The sequence below is a fragment of the Tribolium castaneum genome, chromosome 1, assembly GCF_031307605.1.
Source record: "Tribolium castaneum strain GA2 chromosome 1, icTriCast1.1, whole genome shotgun sequence".
NCBI classification, from domain to species: domain Eukaryota; kingdom Metazoa; phylum Arthropoda; class Insecta; order Coleoptera; family Tenebrionidae; genus Tribolium; species Tribolium castaneum.
This window is the reverse complement of record NC_087394.1, coordinates 13,117,612-13,144,863: the sequence shown is the minus strand read 5'-3', so window position 1 is coordinate 13,144,863 and position 27,252 is coordinate 13,117,612. Positions and strand designations below refer to the sequence as shown.

The 27,252-nt window shown below is 29.9% G+C and overlaps 2 protein-coding genes, 1 long non-coding RNA gene and 1 other non-coding gene across 11 annotated transcripts in view; 1 reads left to right on the top strand and 3 right to left on the bottom strand.

Moving 5' to 3' along the window:
- LOC135265282 (uncharacterized) overlaps nucleotides 1-27,252 on the top strand; it is a 362,501-nt gene that overhangs the window by 225,838 nt on the left and 109,411 nt on the right. The gene's annotated exons all lie outside the window — the stretch shown is intronic.
- Nucleotides 30-23,597, bottom strand: hppy (happyhour). 8 transcript variants are annotated; one of them, XM_064358754.1, is made up of 20 exons: nucleotides 23,356-23,597; nucleotides 23,235-23,292; nucleotides 23,030-23,185; nucleotides 22,569-22,983; nucleotides 22,435-22,516; nucleotides 22,280-22,384; nucleotides 19,227-19,353; nucleotides 19,034-19,178; nucleotides 18,872-18,922; nucleotides 15,690-15,728; nucleotides 15,496-15,537; nucleotides 15,002-15,210; nucleotides 14,783-14,949; nucleotides 11,205-11,409; nucleotides 10,878-11,146; nucleotides 6,464-6,611; nucleotides 6,193-6,417; nucleotides 6,013-6,139; nucleotides 5,856-5,960; nucleotides 30-1,024 (listed from the first exon to the last, which is right to left on the bottom strand). In XM_064358754.1, exons 1-19 carry the CDS (start codon nucleotides 23,458-23,460, stop codon nucleotides 5,861-5,863), a joined length of 2,775 nt encoding a protein of 924 aa, XP_064214824.1. In that variant the 5' UTR covers nucleotides 23,461-23,597; the 3' UTR covers nucleotides 30-1,024; nucleotides 5,856-5,860. The 8 variants fall into 8 exon arrangements, with proteins under 8 accessions (XP_064214824.1, XP_064214828.1, XP_064214829.1 ...); XM_064358758.1 differs by having other exon boundaries at nucleotides 6,467-6,611; XM_064358756.1 differs by lacking the exon at nucleotides 30-1,024 and adding an exon at nucleotides 5,216-5,226.
- The window catches only part of Gmap (Golgi microtubule-associated protein), a 33,192-nt gene continuing 32,348 nt past the window's right edge, over nucleotides 26,409-27,252 (bottom strand). The window contains exon 6 of the mRNA XM_961974.4: nucleotides 26,409-27,045. Within this exon, the coding sequence (XP_967067.1) occupies nucleotides 26,531-27,045 (515 nt within the window). The 3' untranslated portion in view covers nucleotides 26,409-26,530. The remainder of the gene's footprint in view (nucleotides 27,046-27,252) is intronic.
- Nucleotides 27,149-27,235, bottom strand: Mir12 (microRNA mir-12). Its single transcript, NR_036280.1, has one exon. It is a non-coding gene; the product is annotated as a microRNA mir-12 (primary transcript).

The following is a 27,252-nucleotide window of genomic DNA, read 5'->3' as shown; positions in this document are numbered from 1 at the left end:
ACGAGCACTAAAAGGTAATGAAAAAGCCATCATTGTGTACCACTTTATTTACAAAATACAGAAATTACAAAAAGTAACAAGACCAAGTGAAATAAGGATGTTCGTAATAATATAACAGATTAGACAACGCCTAGTTTACAATAAATAATTTTCAATACACTGATTAATATAACTCGACGGCTTGGTCATAGAAAAAATTACAACAAATCAAACTTAAAAAATAAATAACTATTTGGTATTTTCTCACATATTTAAGAATTTACACTATGTACAATATAACATTCATAATTACATAAGTAGTTCTTAATCGTGAAAATAATAATTAACACAGCCAAAACATGCTGTTGACTATACATTATTTTAATACAGACATGCATATACAGGCTGTCCAAAAAGTCTGGAACCGAGAGAAAAAACTTTCGTCCTTGCTTTTTGTTCGCCCTGTATAAACGGATCTAGTCAAAGCTAGCCCTTATGCATAATTCCTGCGTATTTGATTTGTTTATGCGAAGACAATGTGAAAGATGAGTATTGCACGTGTAAATGTTTGTGCACAATTACCATTTTATTAAAATACTCTTTTACACCTCTACATTTGTAAAAATATCTTTTTACGCACAACTAAATTTGTATAAATAAAACTAGTTAGTTTTGCGAAATTTTAAACATTCCACGATCCAAAAATCATATTTGTAAAGTAGCTGCGTCTAGTCGCTTGAAAATGAAACAAAATTTACAAATATAGATTTTGATTTTTACTCTATGTTAATTCATAAAAATAGAATGTACTTTTTATAAATCTCCTAAAATTGGGTATCTAAAATATTTTAAACACCATGCATAAATCGTTATATTTTTCTAGTCGTCTAGAGAAATATGTTTGAGGTATGTCAAGTTAATAATTTCTTTAATTCTAAAACATCACGATTTCTGTATGCCATTTCTTTACTTAACGGTACGCTATTCTACCAATAAGTTAAGTTAATCTAAACGAAGCGAAAATTCAACTTTTGTGAGCGTTCTCCTGAAACAAAAACATTAATCTTTTAGTAATAAGATCATTTTTATATTTTTTCTAATACTTACCTTTAAGGTGTTTCTTTACAAGCAAGGCGAGTAAAAACATGAAACCAAACGTTTTTTGTATAAACTATTTACCTTTGGAAAAAACATTAAATGCTCAAGTCGTAAAAAATAAAAATGAAAAAAATTGTATTCTCGAAAACAATTACATTTTTAAATTACAGGTACGGGAAATGCCAAATTTATCAAATTATTTTTTTAAATAACGTTACTAAACATGTAAAATAGTTATAGATTAATTAGATATGTTTTATTGAGATTATAAATTACATTAGCTATTATTTTTTCGAAGTTCATGAATAATTTTAACTAATTTTGAAAGAAAATGGAAATGGAATGGATATTAGTTAGTATTTAAGTAACCATTCAATAATTTTTTTTTTTCAAAACAGCACGTAAATAGTTTAAACAAAAAATGTTTGGTTCCACACTTCCTATTCAACCATTCATGATATTTTTGTATAAAAAGTGGCTGTGTTTTTTACAAACACCTTGGATAATCAGTGTTAGAAAATTTCCGAAATTTATTATACTCTCACTAAAAAAATCTTTTTTTTTTTTCGCGAAAAATTTCCTCATAGTAACACCATTTTTTGTCATTTTCTAGCATTTAAATATCTTTTGAGTCAAAAATTCGCAATCACTATCTGTTAAAATCACGTTTTACAACCAAAAAAGCAACTATTTCGAGAAAATTCGTGTAAAATAAACTGAAAAATCACTTAATAATGCTAAAAACGGTTTTTCGAACCCTCTAGTAGTTTTCTCACAAAAGTTAAACATGAACCAGACAAAAAATCACTGTTTATTTAAAAAAATATTATTCTTAAATTTCTGAAACCGAGTATTTCATTTAGCTAAAAACAATTATTTCGAAAATTTTCATTAAAAATAACCACAAAATCACAAAAATACTTACGCTCAATTTTGGGTTAAAAACTGTTTTCTTGTAAGGTTTTTTCATTTCTCACTCAAACAACCAGGGTAAGTTTTAGAGTTCCAGACAAAATTATGGCGAAAAATTTCGACAAAAAAATTCCAAAATGTCACCAAATTAACTAGAAAACAAAGTGCCAAATCGTTTTTAAACTAAAAACTCTACAAGCCGAAACAAAAAATTACTAAACTAAGTCAAAAATTACATTACTTTCGTATTTCAGCACTTTCAGCACGTCTGTTAGCTAAAACACAATTATTATTTCGAGAAATTTCGTCAAAAATAATTAATAAATTGTTATTACTATTATTATTATTTAAAAAATTTAAAAAATGTGTTTAATCTTAAGCAATTTCTCGCTTAAAAACAAAAAATGAGTAATGAGAATATCAGTTTACAGATAATCCTTTACTTATAAATGAGAAAACACTCATAGAACATATAAAAAAGTTATTATAGCTTAGAAGAAATAAGAACGGTATTAAAATGAAATGATCAAAATGAAATTCATTACTATAATTATTATTAAAATCCGATTGTAATTTTTATTGGTGTGTGGTTTTTGTACCAGTTTGGTAGCAAGTGGTTAATCTTGGACAATTTTTTGCTTAAAATCATGTAAATAGTTTAATGACCGTAATCATCAATGTACAAACGATTCTTACCTTGAAAACAACAAAACTTTTTTAAAACCAAATAAAAACTTTAATTTTAATTATATTGCTATTTATTATTATTATTAATATTACTATTACTATTAATATTACTATTATTAGTTTTTTTATTATTTCTACTACTATTATTACTATTATTATTATTAAATACCGATCATAACGTTTGTCTGTTAGCTAAAACGCAATTATTATTTCGAGAAATTTCATCAAAAATAATTCAAAAAATCAGTAAATATGTCAAAAATTAAATAGCCAAGCTAAATCTAGATAGCGCTTAAGCTCGTTGTGGGAAAAAATTTCTGACTTTTCGCAAAATTTTGCTAAACCAGTCCCATAAAAATAATAAATTAAGTCAAAAATAACATCAACTCTCTTTTTCAAACGTTTATCAGCCAAAAACAAATAAATTTCATCACAAATAAACGAAAAACCACCGAAAAAAACTGGTGACAATTTTCCTATTTTTGAGTGGTCATATTTTTCCCAAGATTACGTTAGATCGGAGTGCAAAAGCTACAAATTATATCAAAGAAGGTGTTGTGTTTGTTTTTTGAGCGTTTTAGGAAACATTTAAATTTATACAGTATAAATTTCAACCTCTGTTAAAATATAGAAACTAGAAGAGAGAAAAAATTGAACTGAAGTTAATTATTGTAACAGAAATCAGGTCTTAGCATAATTTTTGTGCAGAAATGCAGATACTACGCCAAATTTTGACCAAAATAATTCAAAAGCCACCAGATTAGGTTGAACATGCCAAGATTTCGCTCTATTTGGCCGAACAACCAGTAAATAAATAAATAAATAAAAAATATAATATAATGGACAATAAAATAATAGAAAATGGGAAATAAATATAATATAATGGTATACAATATTTCAACCTTTTCGAGTGTTTTAGCACGTTTTTAAACTAAAAACGTAATTATTGAATACACATAGTTTCGGTTCACTTTAATAAAAACCATTGTGGTGCAAATGGCTAAGCTGTTACCATGACAATTCATATAAAATTTAATGCCGGGGTTCGCTATTTGCACCACAATGATTTTTATGAAAGTGAACCGAATATAAATTCACGAAACGCGAAGGTTTGTAATTCTTTATTGTTTTATTTTAGTTTGCGAATATACAGAGTGAAAACCCAAAGTTCCACAGCCGAGCCAAAAACATCGTGAATAGGTAAAGGCGAATTGGCTAAAGTATTTTTTGCTGCATCTCAAAAACTGATAATTACACAAAATTCGCTTGCGAATTCTATTAAATACTTGATATTTTCTTCTATGAATTTAATTGTTTTCAGAATTATGATAAAATATATTACTACTATCAATAAATCGAAATTAAATGTTTTGTGTACAAAATACGTAAATAAACGGTTGCTAGTTCAAACATTATTTTACATCAAAAAAATTTTTTTTCAGCGACTTAATACTATCAATTAATTAAGTTAAAAAAATTAAATAAGTAATTTTCATCACAAAGAATGTAAAAACAGTTCTGAAAAATTACATAACATGTATAAATAACAAATGCTGGGTTCTGTGATTAATAGTTTTTGAGATACAAAAAAAATACACTTACCTCGTACACACTACATTATTGAAAATACACTGCTCAACAATTGAAGTGGATATTGAGAGAAATTCTAAATTTTGGTAATTCGTTGTATATTAAATAACAAAAAATAATTACAAAAAATAAATTTATACTCGTTCACACTCAAAATTGAAAACTGAAGAAAATTGTCCGTAAAAAACCAGCACTAGAAGTAAAACACAAAATCGAATAAAATGTAACGAAACTTAAAAGTTCTCAAATTTAAATTTTACATCATCCCTACAAAAACCTTGTACCGTGTAGGACCTCTCCTGGCTGTTAGCAGGGCTCTTATTCAATTGGAGAGACTCATTATCAAATTGTTCATAAAATCTTGAGGTATCACTTCCCAAATTCCTTGCAATGCATTAGCCAGCTCTTAGTAAAGTGTCAGGAGACTGCTGGAGCTGGTTTAAATGCCTAGACATTTCGGCCCAAACATGTTCGATGCAGTTCATGTCAGGCGAACAGGGTGGCCACTCCATTCGTGTAATGCCATGGTGTCCTATGCGCTCATTCACAAATCTGGCGCGACGAGGGCGGGCATTATCGTCAATAAATACGAATCGTTTGCCTATTGCACCAAAAAATGACACAATTATCGGCTCTATCACTCTGTCTCGATAGCGGACAGCAGTCATTGTTTTATTAATTAAGACCAATAGGTCTGTGCGGCCATTAAAACATATGCCTCCCCATACGCACACTAACCCGCCACTAAAAAGAGTGGTTGGATTTTCATTATACCGTTGTCCTCTTAGCCAAAATGCTAAAAAGTGTGGAAGGAAAGAGGACAACGGTACAATGCAAATGTGATGGCTTCAACCACTCTTTTTGGTGGCGGATCAGTGTGCGTGTGAGGAGGCATATGTTTTAATGGCCGCACAGACCTATTGGTCTTGATTAATGAAGCAATGACTGTTGAGCGTTCTCGAGATAGAGTAATAGAGCCGATAATTGTACAATTTTTTGGTGCAATAGGCGAAAGATTCGTCTTTATTGATGATAATGCCCGCCCTCATCGCGCCAGAATTTTGAATAAGCGCATAGAACATCATGGCATTACACGAATGGAGTGGCCACCCTGTTCGCCTAACATGAACTGCATTGAACATGTTTGGGCCGTGTTTACACCAGCTCCAGCAGCCTCTTGAAACGTTACAAGAACTGGCTAATGGATTGTAAGAAATTTGGGATCGATACCACAAGATTTTATTAATAATTTAATAATGAGTCTCTTCAATCGAGTAAAAGCCCTGCTAAGAGCCAGGGGAGGACCTACACGGTACTAGGTTTTTGTAGGGACGGTGTAAAATTTGACTTTGAGAACTTTTAAGTTTCGTTAGGTTTTATTCATTTTTTGTTTTACTTCTAGTTCTGGTTTTTGAGGGACAATTTTTTTCAGTTTTTAATTTTGAGTGTGAACGAGTATAAATTTATTTATTGTGACTGTTTTTTGTTATTGAATATACAACGAATTACCAAAATTTAGAATTTCTCTCAATATCCACTTCAATTGTTGAGCAGTGTAGTTTGCTTAATTGAACCTATTATTTGCTTACCAACTTTAGTAACTAGCCTCGTGCCCTGCCAAAATATACAGATCATGGCCTTCTTCATTGGTTAATGTTCCAGTACGTATCAAGTTGCTTTCAAGCATTACAACTCTGAAATACAACGATTAAAAAAAACGGAACAACATTGCGCAAATTATCGTACTTATCAGCGCCCAAGAGTTTGTAAGTTCTTGACGTATCGGTGATTTCTTGCGTAATTTCACCGTTTTTGAAAGACCTTCCTTGCATTCCATGCTTGTGAAAAGCCAAAACACTGTCTGGAAGACTAACTAAAATCGCATCACCAACATTATAAAACCAAAATCGTGATCAAGCAACTCACTTATGTTCTCAATATTGAAATGAAACTTCAATTCTGACAGTTGCTTCTTGTTCACTTTCAAATTCCCTTGCGGAGTTATAATTTTAACAACATTATCGTAACAGATTAAAATAGAATCTTTATCTAACTGAGTAACATTGACTATATTTAAATTTTCTCGTTTTGGTATTACTGTAGCGGTCCCATCCATGTCTTGGAGCTCATCAGAGTGGAACCAACTCGCGCCTAAATAACACAAATTGATGGAAAAATACTTAAAGGGAATACTCACCACCTGAATTCATATTGATGAGGTCCAGTTTAAATCGATTCGGTTGATACGCCTGCTTTATTGACACACACACCATTGGATACTCTAATTCGGGAGTGATGATCATCTCAAACACGTTTAACGGATTTGGTAGAACACATTCGACATGCTACAATTTTTAGTTCGGAATAAAATTTCACAGAAAAGAGCAGAAGTGCTGATGTGATTTAATGTGTAAAAATACAAACTTCTATTAAAAAAATTAAATTAAATTTTCCACTTTGATGTTTCACTGAAACCTTTGAGATTTTATAAAAAGTTTCAATTGAGATTAATAAAGTAGATTTTTTTAGGACTGCAATCGGTGATGTCCATCTGGTGAGTAAAATTTATTGGAAAAATTCTAGTATGTATTAGAAATAAAAATTAAGGGTGTTGAACAAGAATTTATCCTATATTTAAGCCATTAACACCGATTTTTACTAAAACCAATTAACATAAAATTTATATTATAATAAATTATAATAAAGAATGAGTGTTAAATAGAAGGTGTAATTTTAAAAAAATATGCATTTAATTTTTTATCGAAGAAGAACTAAGTTAACTTCGATGAAAGTCAATATATTGGAATGGGATAGGGCATTTCACGTGAAGCGGACAACTCAAAAAAATACAACCTGAAATTCGGTTACAATTGTTCTCTTAAAAGGTGTGAATGAAAATACGTATTTTTTTTGTGAGCGACTTATTTAAAAAGTTATTGACTTCTAAAAATTGACCAAATATTAAGCATAACGTTTTTGCAAACTGTTATTCTAATTAAACAATATATAACAAAATATTTAAAATGGTGCTTTATACACAAAATTCACTGTTCTTTTTAACTCTAAAATTAAATTTAAAATTTGAAACTTTTTCGTAATGAAAACCGGAAGTGAAGTTTCAAATCCGAATTTTAGTAACTTGGACCATTTAAAAAAAATATTTTTATTATAAAAAATATCTTAAAGTAAAAAGAGTTTACACTATAATACTTACTGTAGTCATTAAGCGCGTAATTTCTTGCGTAAACCGGCCGATCACGTACGTGATTAGTTCTGTATCTCCTAAAGGAATAGGGATTCCAATTTGTGACTTATAGTATAAAATCTTGATATTATAAGCTATTTTTTGAAATAAAAATAAATTTAAAAAAATGGTCCAAGTTACTAAATTATGGATTTAAAACTTCACTTTCGGTTTTCTACACGAAAAAAATTTCAAATTGCAAATCTGATTTCAGAATCAAAAAGACTAGAGAATTTTCTATATGAAGCACTATTTTAAATATTTTGGTATGCATCAATTTTTTTGAATAAAAGCTTCTAAAAACTCCATATTTGTCCCATATTTCGTCAAATTTTTAAAAGTCAATATCTTCACAAATAAGTGTCATACAAAAAAATCATAATGTATTTAAAATCATGCTTTCTAGGAGAACAATTATCCCGAATATAACCGAATTTCAAGATGTCAAATTTTTGTTGTTGTCCGCTTCGCGTGAAATGCCCCGGATGTTACTTTGTAACATCCTTCATTGCCCAAATACTTACAGATATAACATAAAAAAATCGATAATTTTCTTAGGTTTTTCTATAATCTCCCAGTTTTCATTTATGATATGATATTTTCTTGTAGTGCGCCTTCACTTTTCTAAACACTCTGAATAGTTCACTGCGTCATTGAAAAAAATTAATTGGCGAACTACCAAGAAATGTTTCGTACAGGGATGTACTCAGGGACGTAAAGTGCTTTTCCCACTTCAATCAGATCGTATATCATAAAAAGTGTTAGTGGTGTTAGTGAACAGTTTTTGATTTGTTTAACAAATTTTACAATAAAAACCGTTTTTGTTTTAGAGTAATTTGTATGACTATAATATAATATTGTAATACAGGGTGTTCCGTCTTGAAGTATTGGTGGTTTTAATAATAATAGTCATCTGAAAGTTTGTATACAACCATAATCTCTTAGGTCCTGCTCAATGAAAATATTTTCAAGAGGGTGACACTTCCTGTTATACCGGAAGTCGCTATAAACTTCCTTATTTTAAATGGAAAATTATATTTTTCCAAGTATTTCAGTGTTTTTAGGCTTTTAACCAAAAACTCATCTACTTCGCAAAATCTAAACGTACGCCTGAACAACACAAATAAATAGAAATTGATAGTTCTATTTGTGTTCTGTTGCATCAGTCACTCGATTTTGAGAGAAATTTTGTTAGAATGAAACAAAAAAACGCAAAATTTGATTGAAAATGAGTTTGTTATTATTACGTTTAATAATATCATTATTTGAGCAGTTTAAGGCAGTGGCGGCTTGTCAGAGGAGGCTAAGCCTCCTCACAATTTTTGTAAAAGAAAGTGATTTGTTTACCGATTTTACATATAACAGTACATATTATAATAATAATTTTCTAATAAATACTAAATAAATATTAGTTAAATATTATTTTCCTCATAATTATTTAAAAAAATGTTAGATTTTAATTTTTTGAATGTAATAATACCGCTTATGCCGAGGAAATCAGCACTCTGCGCTAAATATCAGTCCGTCCGCTGTGGTGGCGACTACTTGCTTTCAGCCTCCGGTCCAACATCTATTTCCCAATGTAACCGCAACCTTGAAAATCCTGGTTTTAATCTAGATTGGCAAAGCAGAGCCAGCCGGTGGCCGCTAGCATCCACCGGGACTGCGCTTGCGCTAAATTTTCTGGAGACGAAACATTACTCATTATTATTAGAGATTAGAGGTGTGAAGCTAATGGATCATTGGTACCGCTATTGATGAGAACGATTTTGTTACATGCAATGGCACTGTAGATTATTTGCTAAAAAGAGGTTTTAACAGTTTGAATTATGATACAAAAGTTTTAATTTAATAAAACAGAGACAGGAAGACCAATATTTAATTTTATAAGAATTTTTTATTTTTGTTACATTTTTTGATTGGTTTTGTTAAAACGTGGAATAATATGGCTATTGACAATCGACCCTCTTTAATAAAAACTAACGCGCCATTGCAGTGCCTCAACAAATCAAGGTGGTGTGGAAATATGCGTGGAGACGTAAGTTACTATGTATCAGGGAGCTAGCCTCCCTTATCAATAATTCACGAGCCGCCACTGGTTTAAGGTATTTTTAGACAAAAAACCTTTTTTTTTTTGGCAAAAGTTTGCTAAACTGGACCAAAATATCAAATTAGGTAGGAAATGACGTCAATTTTACTTTTACATTTTTGAGCGTTTTATACGTTTTTTAGTCAAAGAATCAATGATTTCCCAAAAGTTCCTTTAAAATAAGGCGAGTGATAAGCAAAACTTTGTTTTTTTTTTAGGATAAAATGTCCGCCCCGAAACAAGAAATAATTAGCAGTAGATATTTTTTTACACTTTGAAATAGTGTATTAATACGTTTTTATACTTTGCGTTTATAATATGTTTATTAACGTCCATCAGAGTCATTTATGGCTCATTAAAGTACAGTGTACTTTAATTTAGGGATATTTAGTTTTCAAGAGTTTCGTCGATAATGCGTCGAATACACGTACGATCGATTTAATAATCATTTCTTCTTCATTTATTATTTATTATTTAATATCGTTACTAATTGACACAAAATTCCTTCGACGACAATGTTTTTTAATAAAATAAGAAAAAAAGGGCGCAAAGTATAAAAAACAGCATAAAATACTCGTTTTATAAGGGTTTTGGCGCACTATCCCATAGAAAAATCGCCTACGGCTCGTTTTCTAACCTGGGACTCGTGCGCCAAATTAACCCTTATAATAAGACTAGTTCTTTAATATACTATTTTGAGCAATGAAGCGCGTTTTTAGGTGAAAAACTTTTTTTGCGAAGATTGCTATCAAATCAGATCAAAAATACATTATTTTTTTACTTTTATACAGTTCTTTAATCGTCCGATAAACCCCCGATAGGATAAACTACGAAATAAATTATCTGGTCGTTCGACAATCAGATAAACTATGGGATAAATTTATACTATGCTTTCATTGGTTTTTTGCTTTTTGAGAAACTTTATGGGCATTTTTCTTGGACAACATTGATTAGATAGATACTCTTAACCTGTCTGATTCAAATATGTTAACATCTTGCATTTTTTAGTTGAAAATGGTTGGAAAGTAACTGTCACAAAAATACTCAAATGTCACATTTATTCCATGGATAAATTATTTGTATTGTAAAACACAAAAAAGTTGTCTGATGGATATCGCCCCGTTATCTGCAGCATGAATTTATACCACGGATAACTTATCCAGAGCTTATCGGACGATTGTCAAAGCGGCCCTAAATACTTTTTTTAAAACGAAACCAGTTTGTATTTCTGCACGTTAAATGACATCACACTTCTGCTCCCTATGAAAATGTTCCTACCTTCAACAGCATAAATTTGTTAAGGGGATCATACCACTGCATGAGAAAAATGCCAGTGGCTGAGGCCCCACAAAGATATTTGTATCCGTTGTAAGGATTCCTCGCCACACAACACTTCTGAGTCCCTCTGGTATCAGGTACACGAGTAGTTAAAGCGAATTTTCGTGGTACAAGTCGTTCATGAATCCGATTCATGTGTAGACTGAACCTGTGCGATTGCTTGCTTAGGAGAGCCACCAAGTCGTGTCGGTATAAATGTGGTGTTTTGCCTTTACACAAAAAAAAGAAGAAAAATACAATGTTGATAAACTATGACTGGTTATTTACCCGACAGTGTCATGAGAACGTCCTTGATTACGTACATCCATACCGTTCTTCTGTTGTAGAGTTGATCAATGCACGTTTCATGAAGTTCGTTAAGGTTGAGATTGTATACACCCTCTTCGGCACCGATTAGCAAGTGTTGATCTCTTGTTTCGGGATGGATCCACGAAACTGTGCAATGGATTCGCAACGGACAGCCATTAAACACCTACATAAATTATAAATTAATTAAATCATTATACAGGGTGACCCAGGGGTGTGTAATCGGTCTAAAACTTTTTTGGTAATTAAAATATTGCTATGTTATTCTTATTATATTATTATGCGATAGATTGACTTAAAATCGACAAACTAAAAATATTTTTATTATGCACAGGGTGAACCAGTTGTATTTTTTAAATGCAACACCATATATATTTTTGCATAATTAAATTGAATTGAAATTGAAATACACGTAAAAAAATAATGTAACTTTATATAAACTATTATGGGTCTATCTCTTTTCGTTTCGGAATTATTCATCTTTTAGTTATAAAGAAGACCAATTTTTGAAAAATCACTACAAAGTCGCTTATGAATATTTTTCGGCAAATTTGCAACAGAAAAATTCAGAATACCTTGTAGTTTTCACAAATAGACGACTTTTAGTTAAAACATACTGAATGTGCCAAAACGCAAAAAGTTGAATAACTCTGTTTTTTTAATGGAACACCACGTATTTTTTTCATGTACCGAAAGAATTTTTGATAAGCTTTCTAATGGTATGAAGTTTGCATAGCAAATTTAAAATATTTTTTTTTTAAATTATTTTATTACAAGAACATTTGTTATCCTAGAATCTGGTAAGTCAAATGGTAATTTATTTTATCTACTAATGTGAATTGCATTAGTAATCCTAATTATTACTTGATACATAAAAGAATGTTGCTCATCAAGAATTTATAATGAAATAAATAAAAAAAAATTTAACACTTTAAGAAATATTTCAAATTTGCTATACAAACCGCATATCATTAGAAAGCGCTTATAAAAAATGCTATCGATACGTATAAATAGTGTTCCACTTTTTGCGTTTTGTACATTATATTCATGTTTCAAGTAAAGGTAGATTATTTCTAAAACTACAGGGTATTCTGAGGTTTTCTGTTGCAAATTTTTAGGAAAATATTCATAGGCTACTTCGCAGTGATTTTTAAAAAATTGGTCTTTTTTGTAACGAAAAGTTGAATAATTCCGAAACTAAAAGAGATAGATTGATAAAAATTTATATAAGGTTACATTATAGTAGAATCCAATTATGCAAAAAATATAGGGTGTTGTTAAAAAATGTAACTTTGGTTCACCACCCCTGTATACAACACTCTGTGTACAATAAAAATATTTTTATTGACCGATTACGGAATGTTTTTATTTCTACCACAGCAGATATTTTGCTTACAGCTTAGTATTGTAATTTTTTGAAACCTTTAAAAATGATCAAGTGAGCAAAATAACTTAATATCGTAGTGTTATGACCATAATTTTTAGTAATAATTTTTTTTACATTTTTATTATATTTTTTACTTTCTAGTATTTCTTGTGTTTATTTGCAATTTCAGACAAAAATACGCCCTCTCCTATCAATTTATCCTATCTTAAATCTTTCTCGACGCCGATCTTTCTTCATAAAACTTTATGGAAAAACGTATTTCAATTAGAGGCAAAGATATTGATAAATAATCGTCGAGTAGATACCTCAAAAGACTGAACATTGCGCAAAATTTCCCAATTACTCAATGAATATAAATTCTACAAGCTTTAACCTTGACAACAGAAAACTGAGAAAATTGCAGCTTTATTGTAATTTTATTGTAAAATTGCAGCTTTATTGTAATTTTATTGTAAAATTGCAGCTTTATTGTATTTGTAAGTGAAACCTTCGAAAAAATAAGAAATTTTTTATTTTAAAAGGTAGACTATATATACAACCTCGACCACTACGTAAGTCAAACGAAATGAAGCTAATAGTTCAAATAAGTTCTTGTTGCACGAATTATTTCGATATTTCGAAGTTATTGCAAATTAAATAATCATCAAAAAGTCATTTAAAGTCAAGTAAAAAAACATTTTTTACAAATTCGCGAACAAATTCGTTGGAAGAAAATTAAAATTACGTAATTTCGAGTCCAAATTCATCACTTATTTGATTTTTTGCTTCAAATAAGTGACTTTCTACTTCAAGACCTTGCTAAATCGGTCAAAATTGTCTGGAATCACGGAAACATGTTTCGATTAAAGAGTAATAAATGTTCTTCCTCTAGGTATGATAATATTTTCAAGGGAATGAAAAAATTATTGAAAGGTTATGGTTATATCGATGAGTATTTGAAAAATTAAACAGCTGATTCAAACAATTTCAATAAACATAGCCAAAGTTAAATAAATTTAAAAAATGTATCATCCCCTTAAATCTGTTCTGAAGAACATATTATTTAATTTTTTAGATGTTATTGAAATAACAACTAAAAAATTACAGGCGTTAAAGTCAGAAGAAATGTTGCATTAACTTTAAATTACAATACCATAGTGCGTATTACAGTAGATATTAAAATTACTCTTGCACCAAAAACCTACTTGAACAAGTAGCTTCATATCATCTCGATTAGTAAGGGTCTATGTTTCAAAATAAAAAAATCTCACAACTCAAAATCATCACTACACAAATAGAACACGAATTACACTAAAACTGTAAATTTGTTGTCTTTTGTCAAAACAATAGCTTGTACATATAATTTGCAATTTACATACACTGAAGAATCTTTAAAAAAGTGTTGCTATTATCTGTATCCAGAGCCAAGAGAAAGATGTAAACACATTTTTTTTTGCAAAAACTGTCTTTTTATTACAAAGGTAATTGCAAATAAAAAAAAAACAAAAAACCTTGGATTCGAATTGAGCAGAAAATTTTACATCAGTTTTTAGTAAACCTCTGGACTTGTCCCCGGACCAGAAGGTTTATAAAAAAATATTAATAATAAAAGTAAATATCAGTGTAATGTCACGGAAATTATGTTCAAAATTTTACCTTGTCAGAAAGCAGGGGATGTCCTAAAAAGCAATATTAAAACTATCAGAAATCATCAGTATCTTTGTTCTTCCAGAAAACAGAAGGTTGATTTTACCCTTAAAACGTTAAAAGCCTATAGGATTTTTCTGCTCAATCGAACTGTTTATAAATCATTTAAATTAAATATTAATGGAATGTAACGTGCACAATTACATGTGTATAGTAAATTTTAACTTGTTGGAATTACACGAACTGTTAAAGCGATTTTATGTAAATATCTTCGTTCCTGTGGGAGATAGAGAGTTATAAACCATCCTTATAAACCAATAGCCTGCAAGATTTTTCTAGTCTATCGAATGACGTTGGTTTAAATTTCGTTGCCGAGATATTAATAATTGCTTGTAATAATTGAGAAATGCTTACACATTTTTATTTAAACTAAATAGAAATCCTACGAAATTTGACTCGCAAAATATTAAAGCCGAAAGACAACAAAAAAGGTAAATACAAACTTTTGAAAATAATTTATTGTTACCTTTGAAAAGCAAGCCCCCATGTGAACCTTAGGAGTCGGAGGTAAGCCATTACTTGGCGGCCTCGGCGGAGTATGTCTTCGGCGATGTTTCCTTGGAGGTACAGGCGGACAAGCAACTAGATCCGGAGCATTGGAATCATGATTATTCGTCTCAGTCTCTGTCGTTCCTACACAGAATTAATCAACACAATATTTTCAAAACAAACCCCAATTTCCTACCATTGACATTTCTATCAGTTCTACCACTATCACTTAACGATCTCTGCCGCTGACCGTTAATATTCATAGCGTTCAAGGGTGAAAATAATTCATCTACTGAGGAATGTCGTCGCGGTGAGCTATTTACTAAGGACTCGCTTGTAGGACTAGAAATGTGGTGCACATCACATTTTACACTGACTTCGGAATCTTGCACTGGAAGTGTGGCTCTGAAATAAAAACAGATAAATAATCACGGCCTGAAATATGTTCAAAAATACTGAAAAGTTAATGTTTGGTGCCAAAACCAAAAATCAAACAGGCAATACACTAGTCTACGTTTTCAAGCAAAAGCGTGGTGCGTACTTACATCGAGCGACAAAATTTTGAAACATTTGGAAACAAACACTAGCTTAAACTAGAAAAATAATCCAACGTTTACAATAAAATATGTAACAAATATTTGACACATTTATTCACAAAAATTTTGAAATAAAACTATAAGTAAAACTTACTGCTGAGTGTACGCATCCAATGGCTGAAACTTGTAGGCTCCCCTAAAATGAATAATTAGAAGAAATGACAACCATTAGTAAGAAACCAAACAATTTTATCATTCTAAAGGTCATCATCCCTTTCACCCAAGTGCAGCAAAACAAAAAATAACAAGCTTGATGTTAGTAAGATAGGCAAAATTAATGAAAATTACCTCATCATTAATTCTTCATCAATGTACTGCAATAGACTCCTAGACAAATACAATACATTAAATCAAAAATGGAACAAACTAATTCATGTGAACATTTGTTTCATACTTTCTGCCACATTGCTTTCCAAGCTCGGCTAAATTTTAAAAGAGTTGGAAAGAAAATTGCAAATGCAAACAAAAATTTAAAATAGAGTATCTAGTTTTCAGAAGAAAGAAACAAAAGAAATACAACAAATTTATGAAACAGAATATTTGAATTATTTCAAATTTTTACACATATTTTTCAAAACGCTGCAAATATGGTTAAAGGCACAAATAAGTGTAAAAAACAAAGTTATCATATTTTTATCAGCTATGGTGTTTTCTCAGTCTCATCCAACATATTCTCAAAAAAACCTGAAAGTAATAGTTTTGAAAAGTGATTTGACTTGAATAAGATAAAACACATTATTTTTTAACAAATTTGATATTTTTTTGGTAAATTTATTGACGAAATTACGATAAAAAAATAACAAAAAATACAAAATACTTAATATTAATTTCGATTTAATATCGTGATTTTTGAGATAATTCTGGCAAAATGTGACATTTAAAACTTGCTAAAATTATAAAGGCCAATTTCACAACATTTTTATCTTAATTTAGTACATTTTTATCATTTGTGCTCAATTATTGTAATACCAACTGCCAAAAAATAAGAACGAAAAAAGCAAAAATAATGAATTTTTTCCATAACAAAACCACAATTTTTGAACTAATTCATTAATTTTTTGGCTACAAAATCAAAATCTTTTTTATCCGATCTGGTGATTTTTTGGTCTAATCCAACAAAATCTACAAAAAAATATGATTTGAAACATCCTTCAACTTGAATAAGATAAAACATAATTTTTATCATTTTTGAAATTTTTTGGGTTCATTTATAGACCGATTTTTAAAAACCTACTGAAATCAAACTAAATACATGCACAAAATACTCAAATTCATATTATTAAAATTATTAATATTAATTATTACTAATAAGAATTTCTATCTGATTTCGTGATTTTTGGAGCAATTTTAGCAAAATGTGACATTTAAAACTTGCTTAAATAACCAAAAAAAAAAAAATAACAACATGTTCGGCTTAGTATAGCTATTTCTGCTTGTTTTCGACAAAACTTTACGTTTCTGGCTGTAAAGCGTTCGAAAAAAAAAACAAAAAATTGTGTAAGTATTGTCTTAATTTAATAATTTTTCAGTCAGTTTTAACAGATCTCACAAAAAAGTGTAACTTGCTTCAAGAGTATTAGACAAGACATTAAACATTCGTTTAGTGATCTATATTTCGGTAGAATATGAATTATTTTTGCCGAAAAAACAAGATTACCTGACTGGTAATGAATCAAAATCGAAGATTTAGAAACAAGTTACAATAGTAACTTTCCACCATTTTGCAATATGTTTAAATTATGAATCTACAATTATTTTATCGCAAATTCAGTAGTTTTATTGTAAATGCAAAACTAGTAGAACACTGTAAATTTAGAGAATTTTTGTTTCTTTATCGTACACTTTTACTATTGTTTTACTATTTACCCCTCACTTCAACTTTAACTTAACTATGCTGCATTTTTTATAAAAAGTTTAAATTACAAACATTTGGTGAGTGTCACAGATAAAAATGATTCTTGCATCAAAAAGTTATTTCAACTGTTAGCTAATTTCATTTCCATTAAATTTGTATCTAATAAAATTTAAAAAATTCTCACATCTTGGTAACTTCGCTATAGAAACATGACACGTAACAACAAAACTCCTATTGAATCATTTTTCTTTTGTCAAAATCAGTCAAAACTAAAGCATCTTTTTTGATTATTTTTATTTTTTTATCTCACAAATGGTAAACTCCTCAAAAAATTGGTTACTTTAAAATGTGGACCTTTAGTCCAAACATGTGTAATTTAAATTTTGTTCGAGTTGATTAATAAATAAAAAAGTTACTAGGGGGTCCCTTTTCGGTGGGACATCCTGTATATTAAAAGCTACGTTCATTGAGAAATCTTTTGGAAAAACAAAAAATATATAAAAAATGTTTTTTTAAGTTTTTATTATGTGCACCATGTCAAGTTTAAGCAACAGGTGGTAATATTGTAGCCTGATAAAGATTTAATAAAAAACCGAAACGAAAGAATATGAAATTTAATTACTCCCTAAACAACCAACAAATCTCTCCCAGTCCAACCTAAAACTTGAATACCCCTTTTAACCTCTTTAGGAAGCAACTAACTATACAAAATTGCATTGTCACGTAGATTACGTAAGTATGCAAAATTTCAATTCATTCGGACAATAGTAACCCTTTCACAGTGAAACAGATAACAAAGGTAAATACAAAGTTTAAAAGCTTTTGATAATAAAGTTTCTAGCTTTATCCAGAAGAAATAAATGAGGATGTAAATACAAAATTTTTACAATCCTATTCTATGATTTTTTAAAGTTGTATATATCATCCCTTTACTTCTAGTAATATTATATAAAAAAACGCAAAAGGACATTTTTATATAGAATTTTATGCCTTATAATTTTAATTTAGACCTTTTCTCCTAGCTTTTAACTTTCTAGAAAATTGAAAAACTTTTTTTATTCAACTTTCTTTTTTACCTTTTTCTTGCACCTTTAATTGTATTCACATCGTTTTGAAAAATATAAGAGGAAGCGTAAACTTTTCAACTTTCCAGCCTTATTTTCCCAAAAAATTAGTAAACCAGGTAAATTCAAATTGATTTAGAATAATTTATTCATTTTTACTTCGCCGCATTAAATTTTATTGTTGTGGCAAAAAATACAAAAGTGGAAATCAGTTAGTACTTTTTAATTATTGTGTTAACTTCTGGAATCTACGAAAAACTTTCAAATCGCATGCAATTACCTTATTATTCAAGCATTAAGTAGAACCACTACTGCATTAAAATGACTTATTAATATTTCATATGATTTTCTCTCAAACTAAGCGTGAATTTTCCAAAAACAAACTTTTTCAGAGAAATTTAAAAATAAAAACGATTGAAACTTTAATTGTTGTTGCCTAATTCGATGAATAAGCAAAACAAATGTAAAAAATAAAACGAAATAACACCAATGATGTGAATGTGAAAACCCAGCAAACGAAAACAAAAACTCCACACTCTCTCACGTCTAACCTCAAAGACATGTTCAAAATTTGTGAACCAGTCATGGCTCGCCGATCAGAGCTACGAAAAAGCGTTCATTATAAAGTGAATTTGGATCAAAAGTAATTTTTGATCTAAAATCATCTTTATAAAGGGAGATAATTTCAAAATCAAAAAATTAACAACACTTACTTTTCGCGATTCAAGGAGTCAAAAGCTGTTCCTATACCACACTTCTTGTTTTGATGCTCCACACAGTTATGAACAGTTGTCACATTGTTCATGATGTCAGTGACATCCCATGATTGCTTATCGCGTGGTAATGCATTTGTCGCCCCTTAAAAATTGTAAGAAACTTATGTTTACAGTGTGGTGTTTGATTTACCAGTTCCTTGAAGGGTATTGTTTGATTCATCAATGTTTTCAATCTCGCCAGATATATTTATTGCACTTTGTGGTTTTGGACGCGATGTGAGCCGGGATGCAATGCGTTGAGGAACGTTCGGTATTGCCTAAAATATACAGTGTGTCTGGTAAAAGTATTTATCCTGTATCTCAAAAAGTAATCATCACACTTTTCGATGCACATGAATTTTTCCAGAATTTTTCAATAATTCTTTATAATAAATACTAATTAATTACAAATATTAACATTGAAAAATTAAAAACCTAATAACCAAAATTTTATAATTACTACTGTATAACTCTAAAACAGATACTTAAGTATTTTGTGTAAAAAATACCTTAAAAAATTGTTGCAAGACCCAAAATAAACTATATTTGATTTTTTATTTTCAATTTAATTTAATTTAATTGCAACGACTGAATATTCTGAAAAATATGCAGAGGGGAAAAAAAGAAAAATATCAATAAAACTAATTTCTGGATTGTTAAAAAGTTCTTTGCAACCCTTCTGGAACGCGATAGTAATCTTAAAATTTTGCGCCTACGCCTCTTCATAATCATGACTTCAATGACTATTTTTTTTAAATATACTTCATATTGTATTTTTGTTTTGTGGTCTTTAATGTAATTTAAATAACAATGAGATGAAAAAACGTTCCATTCTATGGCCCCTGTGCACGAATATAAAATATAAAAAATAATATTTTCAAATTTTCGATGACATTTTTCGAATAATTTTAAAATAAAAACAAAGTTCCAATGTATAGAGTGTAAATAAAACAAAATATGAAGATCATATTTTTTTATTTTTTAAGCGTGTTATTGCATAATCATTTTATCGGTTACATGTTGCTAAGGTAGATTGGTATTTCATAGAAATTTTGGAATCGATAAAATTTATCTATCGATAACTCATTCTACAAACCGCAAAATGCAAAATGCAAACTCTGCAAAATAATGGCGATTCCAGCAGAAAAATCCTCAGAAAACAAAAAATAATTTAATTATTACGTTAATTTAATGCGTTTTCGGTCTCTTTTAGCAAAATTTCAAACAAAAACTCAGAAAAAAGCAAAAATAATAAATTCTCTAAACAAAACCACTACTTTTGAATCAATCTATTGATTTATTGTCCAATTGTTTACAAAATTTCGAGACTAAACTCTCAAAAAATGTAAAATGAATGAGATTTTGTATCCGATTTAGTGATTTTTTTTATTTATCTGGCAGTATTGTTAAAAAAAACTTTTTTTTTCAAAACGTGCTCAAGCACAGTATCAAGACAAATTTAACATTTTTTGGTCTCATTTCGTACATTGTTATCATTTTTAACAACATTTTGCGAAGTTATTTTATATACAACAACCCAAAAAAAAAACGAAAAGAGCAAAAAAACTAAAGCTTCACTATTTTTGAACAAATTCATTGATTTCCTGGCCAATGTTTTTACATAATGTCGAGATCAGATAAATCTCAAATTATGATAAAATAAGCTCAAAAAAAACAAGAAGTCATTTTTTATCCGGTATGGCGATTTTTTAGTATAATCTAACAAAATCAACCTAAAAAAAATTAAAATAATGGTTTTAAAAATTTCTTTGACTTGAATAAGATAAAACACATTATTTTCTAAGAAATTAGATTTTTTCGTTTTTTGCGATTCTGTATGTAACGGACAAAAAAATTTTATTTTGGTGATTTTTTAAATCTGTTTTATCAAAATTTCATACAAAAACGGATTTAAGAAAAAACGCGCTTAAGTACTGTAAAAGGCAAAGGCAAATTTAACACCATTTTAATCTTAATTTAGTATAGTATTTTTGTCATTTGTGCAAAATTATTGTATTTCCATCTAACCAAAAAAAAAAAAATTAAAAAAGCACAAATAATAACGTTTCATAACAAAACCATTATTTTTAAATAAATTCATTGATTTTCTGACTATTTTTTTTTACAAAATTTCGAGATAAAAATAATCGCTCATAATAAATCATTCGAAAAAGACAAAATCAGTCTTTTTTATCCGATCTGGTAATTTTTCGGTTTCATCTAACATATCACAAAAAAATATGATTTCAAAAAAATCCCTCAACAATAAAAAACATTCTTTTGTTTTTAACGGTCGGTTAAAATTTAACACTGGTTAAAATCGAAAATCTAGGAATTTTATTGGTTATTGCTATAAGAACAACGATTAACGGTCTTTAAATTTTAAAGATTTCATTACAGAATACGCGCTAATTTGGGTTAAAAGTTAAAAACACTGGTTTCGCCAAAAAAATTTTTTTTCTTTTTCAATTTCGCCGATTTTCGGAAAAAACTTCAAAAACATACTTAAACGCACAAATCATATTCTAGCGCAGGAGTCATATTCAATGTTTATTCTACTAACGTTATTTTTAACACTCAAATCCATTTCAATCACCCTAAAGATCAGAAAACAAAACAACAAAATTACAACTTGATGAACTTCCCATTTGTCTGAGGCTTTTATAGAGAAATTGATTTTTTCAGAAAATTTTCTTAGGACCGGTTTATAGAAGCGTCATTAATTTAATTCAAAATTAAATGCTTGATTAACTGATCACGTGATTAAATTGAACAAATGTAATTGGTCCATTCGCGTTGTTAACTTTTAACAACGAATTAAATTTTAACAAAGCCTTCTATAAACCGACCCTTAGGATCGGTTTATAGAAGCGTCATTAATTTAATTCGCAATTAAATGCGTGATTAAGTGATCACTTGACAAAATTGAAGTAATTTCGTTGGTACATTCGCGTTGTTAACTTTTAACATCGCAATTAACTTTAATTGACCTTTCTATAAACCGGCCCTTAATGTTTATAGTTACAGAAAGACATAAGTGCAAACTTTTAAGGTCACCATTGAGATTCAGAGAAGTTTTAAAAGATATTTCAACAAAAAAATCTTTTTGCAATTTTGTTAAAATATACTGTAAGCAATCTCAGCCTGAATAAGTATAAAACGTAAGCATTATAAAAGTAATTCAATCCAAAAGTAAATATTTACCCCTTCATCGTCGGGTTCTTCAGTAAACATGTGCGAGGGATTATTAACTTTTTGTAACAATTCTATAGCCAGTCTTTTACTCATATCACCTTGGAAAAAAGCGTGCTAAAAATAAATCATTATTAATTAATCAATTTCATGACACAATCGTAAACCTGAAGCAATTTCTCAGCTGTTGGTCTTTTCTTGGGATTCTTTGTCAAAGCGACCTTAACAAAATTATGAAACGTTGGGCTCCTAAAACCCACCAGTCACAACAACATTATTACAAAAAAAAAAATAACGTTACCATTTCTCCTTATCTTTAAGTGTAGGCGGCTTAAAGCCACTCTTTGACATCAGAAACAGCGCCCTCATTGGGTGCAAGTCAAACATGGGTGGCTGCAGCTCAGCCAACTCGATTGCAGTGATGCCAATTGCCCAGATATCGCACAACTGGTTGTAGCCCCCTTTGCGCTCCACTGCCGCCACTTCAGGGGCCATCCAATAAGGAGTCCCAATGAACGACTTGCGTTTGTTAATCGTGGCCGTAATTTGTGCAGAGACGCCAAAGTCGGCCAATTTCACGTCACCTGACTCAGTGAGCAAAATATTGGCCCCTTTGATGTCTCTGTGCATTTTGCCCATCATGTGCAAGTATGAGAGGCCCAGAAGCGTTTCTCTGCACATGTAAGCGATTTGTTGTTCGGCCAAAGGTCCAGTAACTGAAATTTGTAATTTATTGGCATTTTTACGACTTTTGAGACTCACTGTGGTAAATGTCCTGCAAAGAACCACCGCCACAATACTCCATACAAATCCATAGTTTGTCCCTACGCAAGTAACTACCATAGTAAGCTATAATGTTGGGGTGTCGACAGTCTCGCATCATAAGAATCTCCTGCTGAATTATTCCAAAATCATCCCCTGGAAAGGAACATTAGCATTGATCAAACAAGTGGTCACAGGATCGAACCTGGCTCCAGTTTAATCACTTTAATCGCAGCCAAATCATTGGTTGAAAGTCGTTTCGCCTGAAATTAACAAACATTAGTTGAATTAACGGGTCCAAATGTATTAATTTAAAATAATTGCACCTTGTAGACATCACCATAAGTTCCACTCCCTATCCGTTGAATCAATTCGTACTCGTCTTGAGGATTTCTCCTCGAAATATCCGAACTTAAAACTCCTTGGGCCATAGTTTTTTCTAGCGAATTACATTTTCACTTGCTACGTTTGGAATAAAATAGCTAAATGTTTACGTGAATCTGACAGAACGAGCCTTCGAGAACCGACATATTGGTTAAAGCATGGCGACAACCTAGATGCACTAAAATCTGTAGACGTTTACTAAACTCGCCGCTTTGGAAAATTAGAAACAGGTGTCAGGAGTAAGTTTAAGGCATTTCAAAACAAGAGCTTTAAGTTGCGCAATTGTTCGAGAACCAGTTAATTAATTGAAGAGCAATTAATCATTGTCTAATGTTTGTCATGTTGGTAGGGCGTCTGACGGCAAGTCAAATATCCAAGCTCGGAAACCATAGGCGTAGATTCCATTTTGGCACAAGGCTAACAAAAACAAAGGAATTTCATGGTGTTTGATCTCCAAACATCTTAAAAGTGCCATTTTAATAACGCACTAAAATTACTAGAAATTTAATATTTATTTATATGGTCAAGCAGCTAAATTTTAACATGAACACAGACAAGGAAGTCCAATCAGTATCAATTAATTGTTTAAATTCGTTTGAATTAGTTATGTAACTCGCGAACAGAAACCATCATACATTTCGCATTTTTTTAGTGTTGCTGATAACATAGTCAAGGTATTGCAGCATCGTTTCATTTGTACACATTAAGTTTTGATTATGATTAGTTGATTACTCCAAACCGCAAAGACCCTTCAAGCCATTTGCTCAGACAAGCTTCTTGTGTGATTTATTGGAGACAAGATGTAGTCTTTCAGACCATCCGACCGAAATCGTAAATATGTTCGGGTCACCCTTTCAAATCATCTTATTGTGAGGGTTGCTTATCTTAAACACCATTATCTGTTGTAAAACTGATATGTGTACAAATAAAACGTTGCTTCAATAATTTCCCGTAAATACTGCATTTGTTGTTTATTTAAAGAACTTTTTACTGTAACAATTTTTTAAGAAAAACAATGATGTAAAGAGTGTAAAATCTTTGTAGGCCGTTATGACATTGTAAACTCTGGCTTTTGTTGCTGGTATAGTTCCACTGGCCAACTTTTGTGATTTTGTTAGCATGTTCATAACACATCAATAATGTTATTAAGTACTTTTTTATTTAGGTACAGATAAGGGCTAACATGCAACAGTATTTAAACGTTATTATTACAAACGCAAATTTGGATGCAAACCTAATGGGAATTATGAAATTAATAACAAACACTGAAAAAAGCGATGACATCTTGTACAAGATAATATAATTTTGAGAGTACAGCATGTAGTCCTTTAAAAAAAAAATTAATTAATAAAATAAATCAAACTATGATTGCAAATTTTCTGTAAAAAATCGAGAAGCAAAAATTCTACAAATACATTTTGCTTTCCAAATGTACATTATCTGACTAAAAATTGTCACACTCAAAGAAAGAAAAAAGTATCTAAAATTACTTAATATTTATATTTATTTAATGTTACTCAGTCCTACAAATAATTTGTTAAAAAAATAATTATTTAACTGTAGATTCATCCAAATGAAATACATTGTTTTTGCAAAAACTGCTACATCTTTTAAATATTGTACTAATTATACTAACATTTTTTATTTAATTTTATTATCTCGCGTTAAGATACTTGCAGCACCCCACTTTTATAATAAAATAGTATATGAAAAATCACTACAATTTCTAGTTACCCCAACGTTCTGGTAACTTCCAACAGCCAACTTTAGACAAACAAAAAAAAACAAAGAAAACAGCTCATTTAAATCATTTTTGCCGAAAAATAAAAGTCTAGATTAATACTAAATCTTTGGTATAAAAAATTTTCTTCTACAAAATGTTGTTTTTTCTCAAAAAATCAGTCAACCTATCAACCCTAGCACATAAAACTTTACTTATACTCCTAATAAATACTATTTCTTTTTTAAGTGAATAGTGCAATATTATTCAGGTAGTACTACATACCTAAGAGGTTGAGTGAACACTTTATCGATAATAATATATAATAATATATAATATAATATATTATATATATATAATATATATATTATATATATAATATATTATATTATATATTATCATATGTTATATATATATATAAGGAATTTATCAATATATTTTTCAATGTGCAGAACGCGCTGTAAAAAAATGCAAGGAATGAAATTATAGATAAGTGATTTCAGCAAAGCTTAAATTTTAAGCCGAACTTGTTAAGTTGTTAAAATTCGGCCTCACCGGCTTGCTAATTTCACTTTGCTGTTTTAATGTAAAATTTTTTACAATTATTAGACTTATCTTCAACTCTGTGAGTAATGTAATATTCTATTCACAGATTTTTCTAATTGTACAGTTGTAATTTTTTTTGTCTGATGATGAGGATTTTTCTCGAAACATGTTTCAATTTTAATATATGATTTGGACGTGCAAGTAGACATTTTTTCATTAACCTCATCAAATATCCCTTGCACATTGATCATGGATCTTCAATTCAATTTAATAATGAATAACTGTTATATTAACTGTTCAAAACTATAAAAATGCCAACGTCGCATTTTCCTCTCAAAATCAGCTGTTATAGAGAATTATTCATGCATAAAAAATAATAGCTATGTAACAATGTAATTGAAGAAAAATAAAAAATATAATAATAAAAAAAATATCAAATTCTATTTAACAAAATTATAGAAAAAAAAAATAACATAAGAAAAATCATTTTGTATTCATGTTTAAAATTGCTGATTTTAGAATTTTTTAATGTCAGAGGAACTTCACTATAAAAAAAGTAGATATTAAAAAAACGGCGAAATATTCTACCATGCGAACGTTTGAATTTATAATTAGAGTAGGCCTTATCAGTTTTTTTTTAGAATACGCTTTTTCCTTAGTTTTCACTACTTTTATTTTATTGTATTTTATTTTCAGTGCAGTAGAGTTGGGGTAAATAAAACCAGTTGAAATTTTATACAAGCTTTTATTTTATAAATATAAATATGTAACAATATTTGCACAGCAGGTATACTTACAAAATTTGATAAATTCAATACAACCAACAAAACAATAACAAATAAACCAAATTATTAACTATTATCCTTCAACACATCTTTTAAAATCGAACTGGAATTCCTGTTTTGGGCGAAATCCGCGAACGTGGGCAACACCACCTCGGACAAAATGCTCGGCGACTGCCTAGGAACTGTAACACTGTTTTTTCGCGATTTTGGCGCTTCCCCATTGTTGCTTAACAAACTTGGAACCAGTCTCGGTTTTGATTCGTTTTCTAAAAATTTAACGAACGCTTGAGACAATGATTCCTGGGTCATCCCTTGCGATGTTTGCGGGGCCAAAAGTGAACTTAACCACCCCTGTTGTGGCTTATTCAGGTTGAGTTTATCGTGGTCTTGCTGACTGAAGTCCAGAACTGTTGCGATAATTTTGAGAATTTGAGTTTGGTCTTTCGTCAAGTTGTTATTTGTTGACACAAAACCTATGACCAGGTTTTTGATTAGGGATTTGTCGACTTTACCGTCGGTTTGGCTAGAGAGGGCTTTAATCTGGTCCTCACTTTTTTGCAATTTCTCCTTCAGCTGTGAAACTGAAACACCAGATTTTTTATTGAAGTTGCCAGTGAAACAAATAAATATAGTTAAGATGAATAATAATAAATAAAAAAATAAATACAAACTATACGTCGATGATAAAAGCCAGAATGTAAGTGTTACTCAGGGACCGGTTTTTCAAAACCGAACCAGTACCTGATGTAATACTCAAACCCTGAACTTTTAATGCAAAACATGCCATA

Bases quoted from the DNA above. Each gene is read 5' to 3' on its own strand.
- hppy (XM_064358754.1), bottom strand. From the start codon at position 23,460: ATGGCCCAAGGAGTTTTAAGTTCGGATATTTCGAGGAGAAATCCTCAA. The intron at 22,984-23,029 runs GTGAGTCTCAAA...TACAAATTTCAG, and splicing joins TTTGCAGGACATTTACCACA to TTACTGGACCTTTGGCCGAA. The intron at 15,538-15,689 runs GTAATTTTCATT...TATTCATTTTAG, and splicing joins GATGAAGAATTAATGATGAG to GGGAGCCTACAAGTTTCAGC.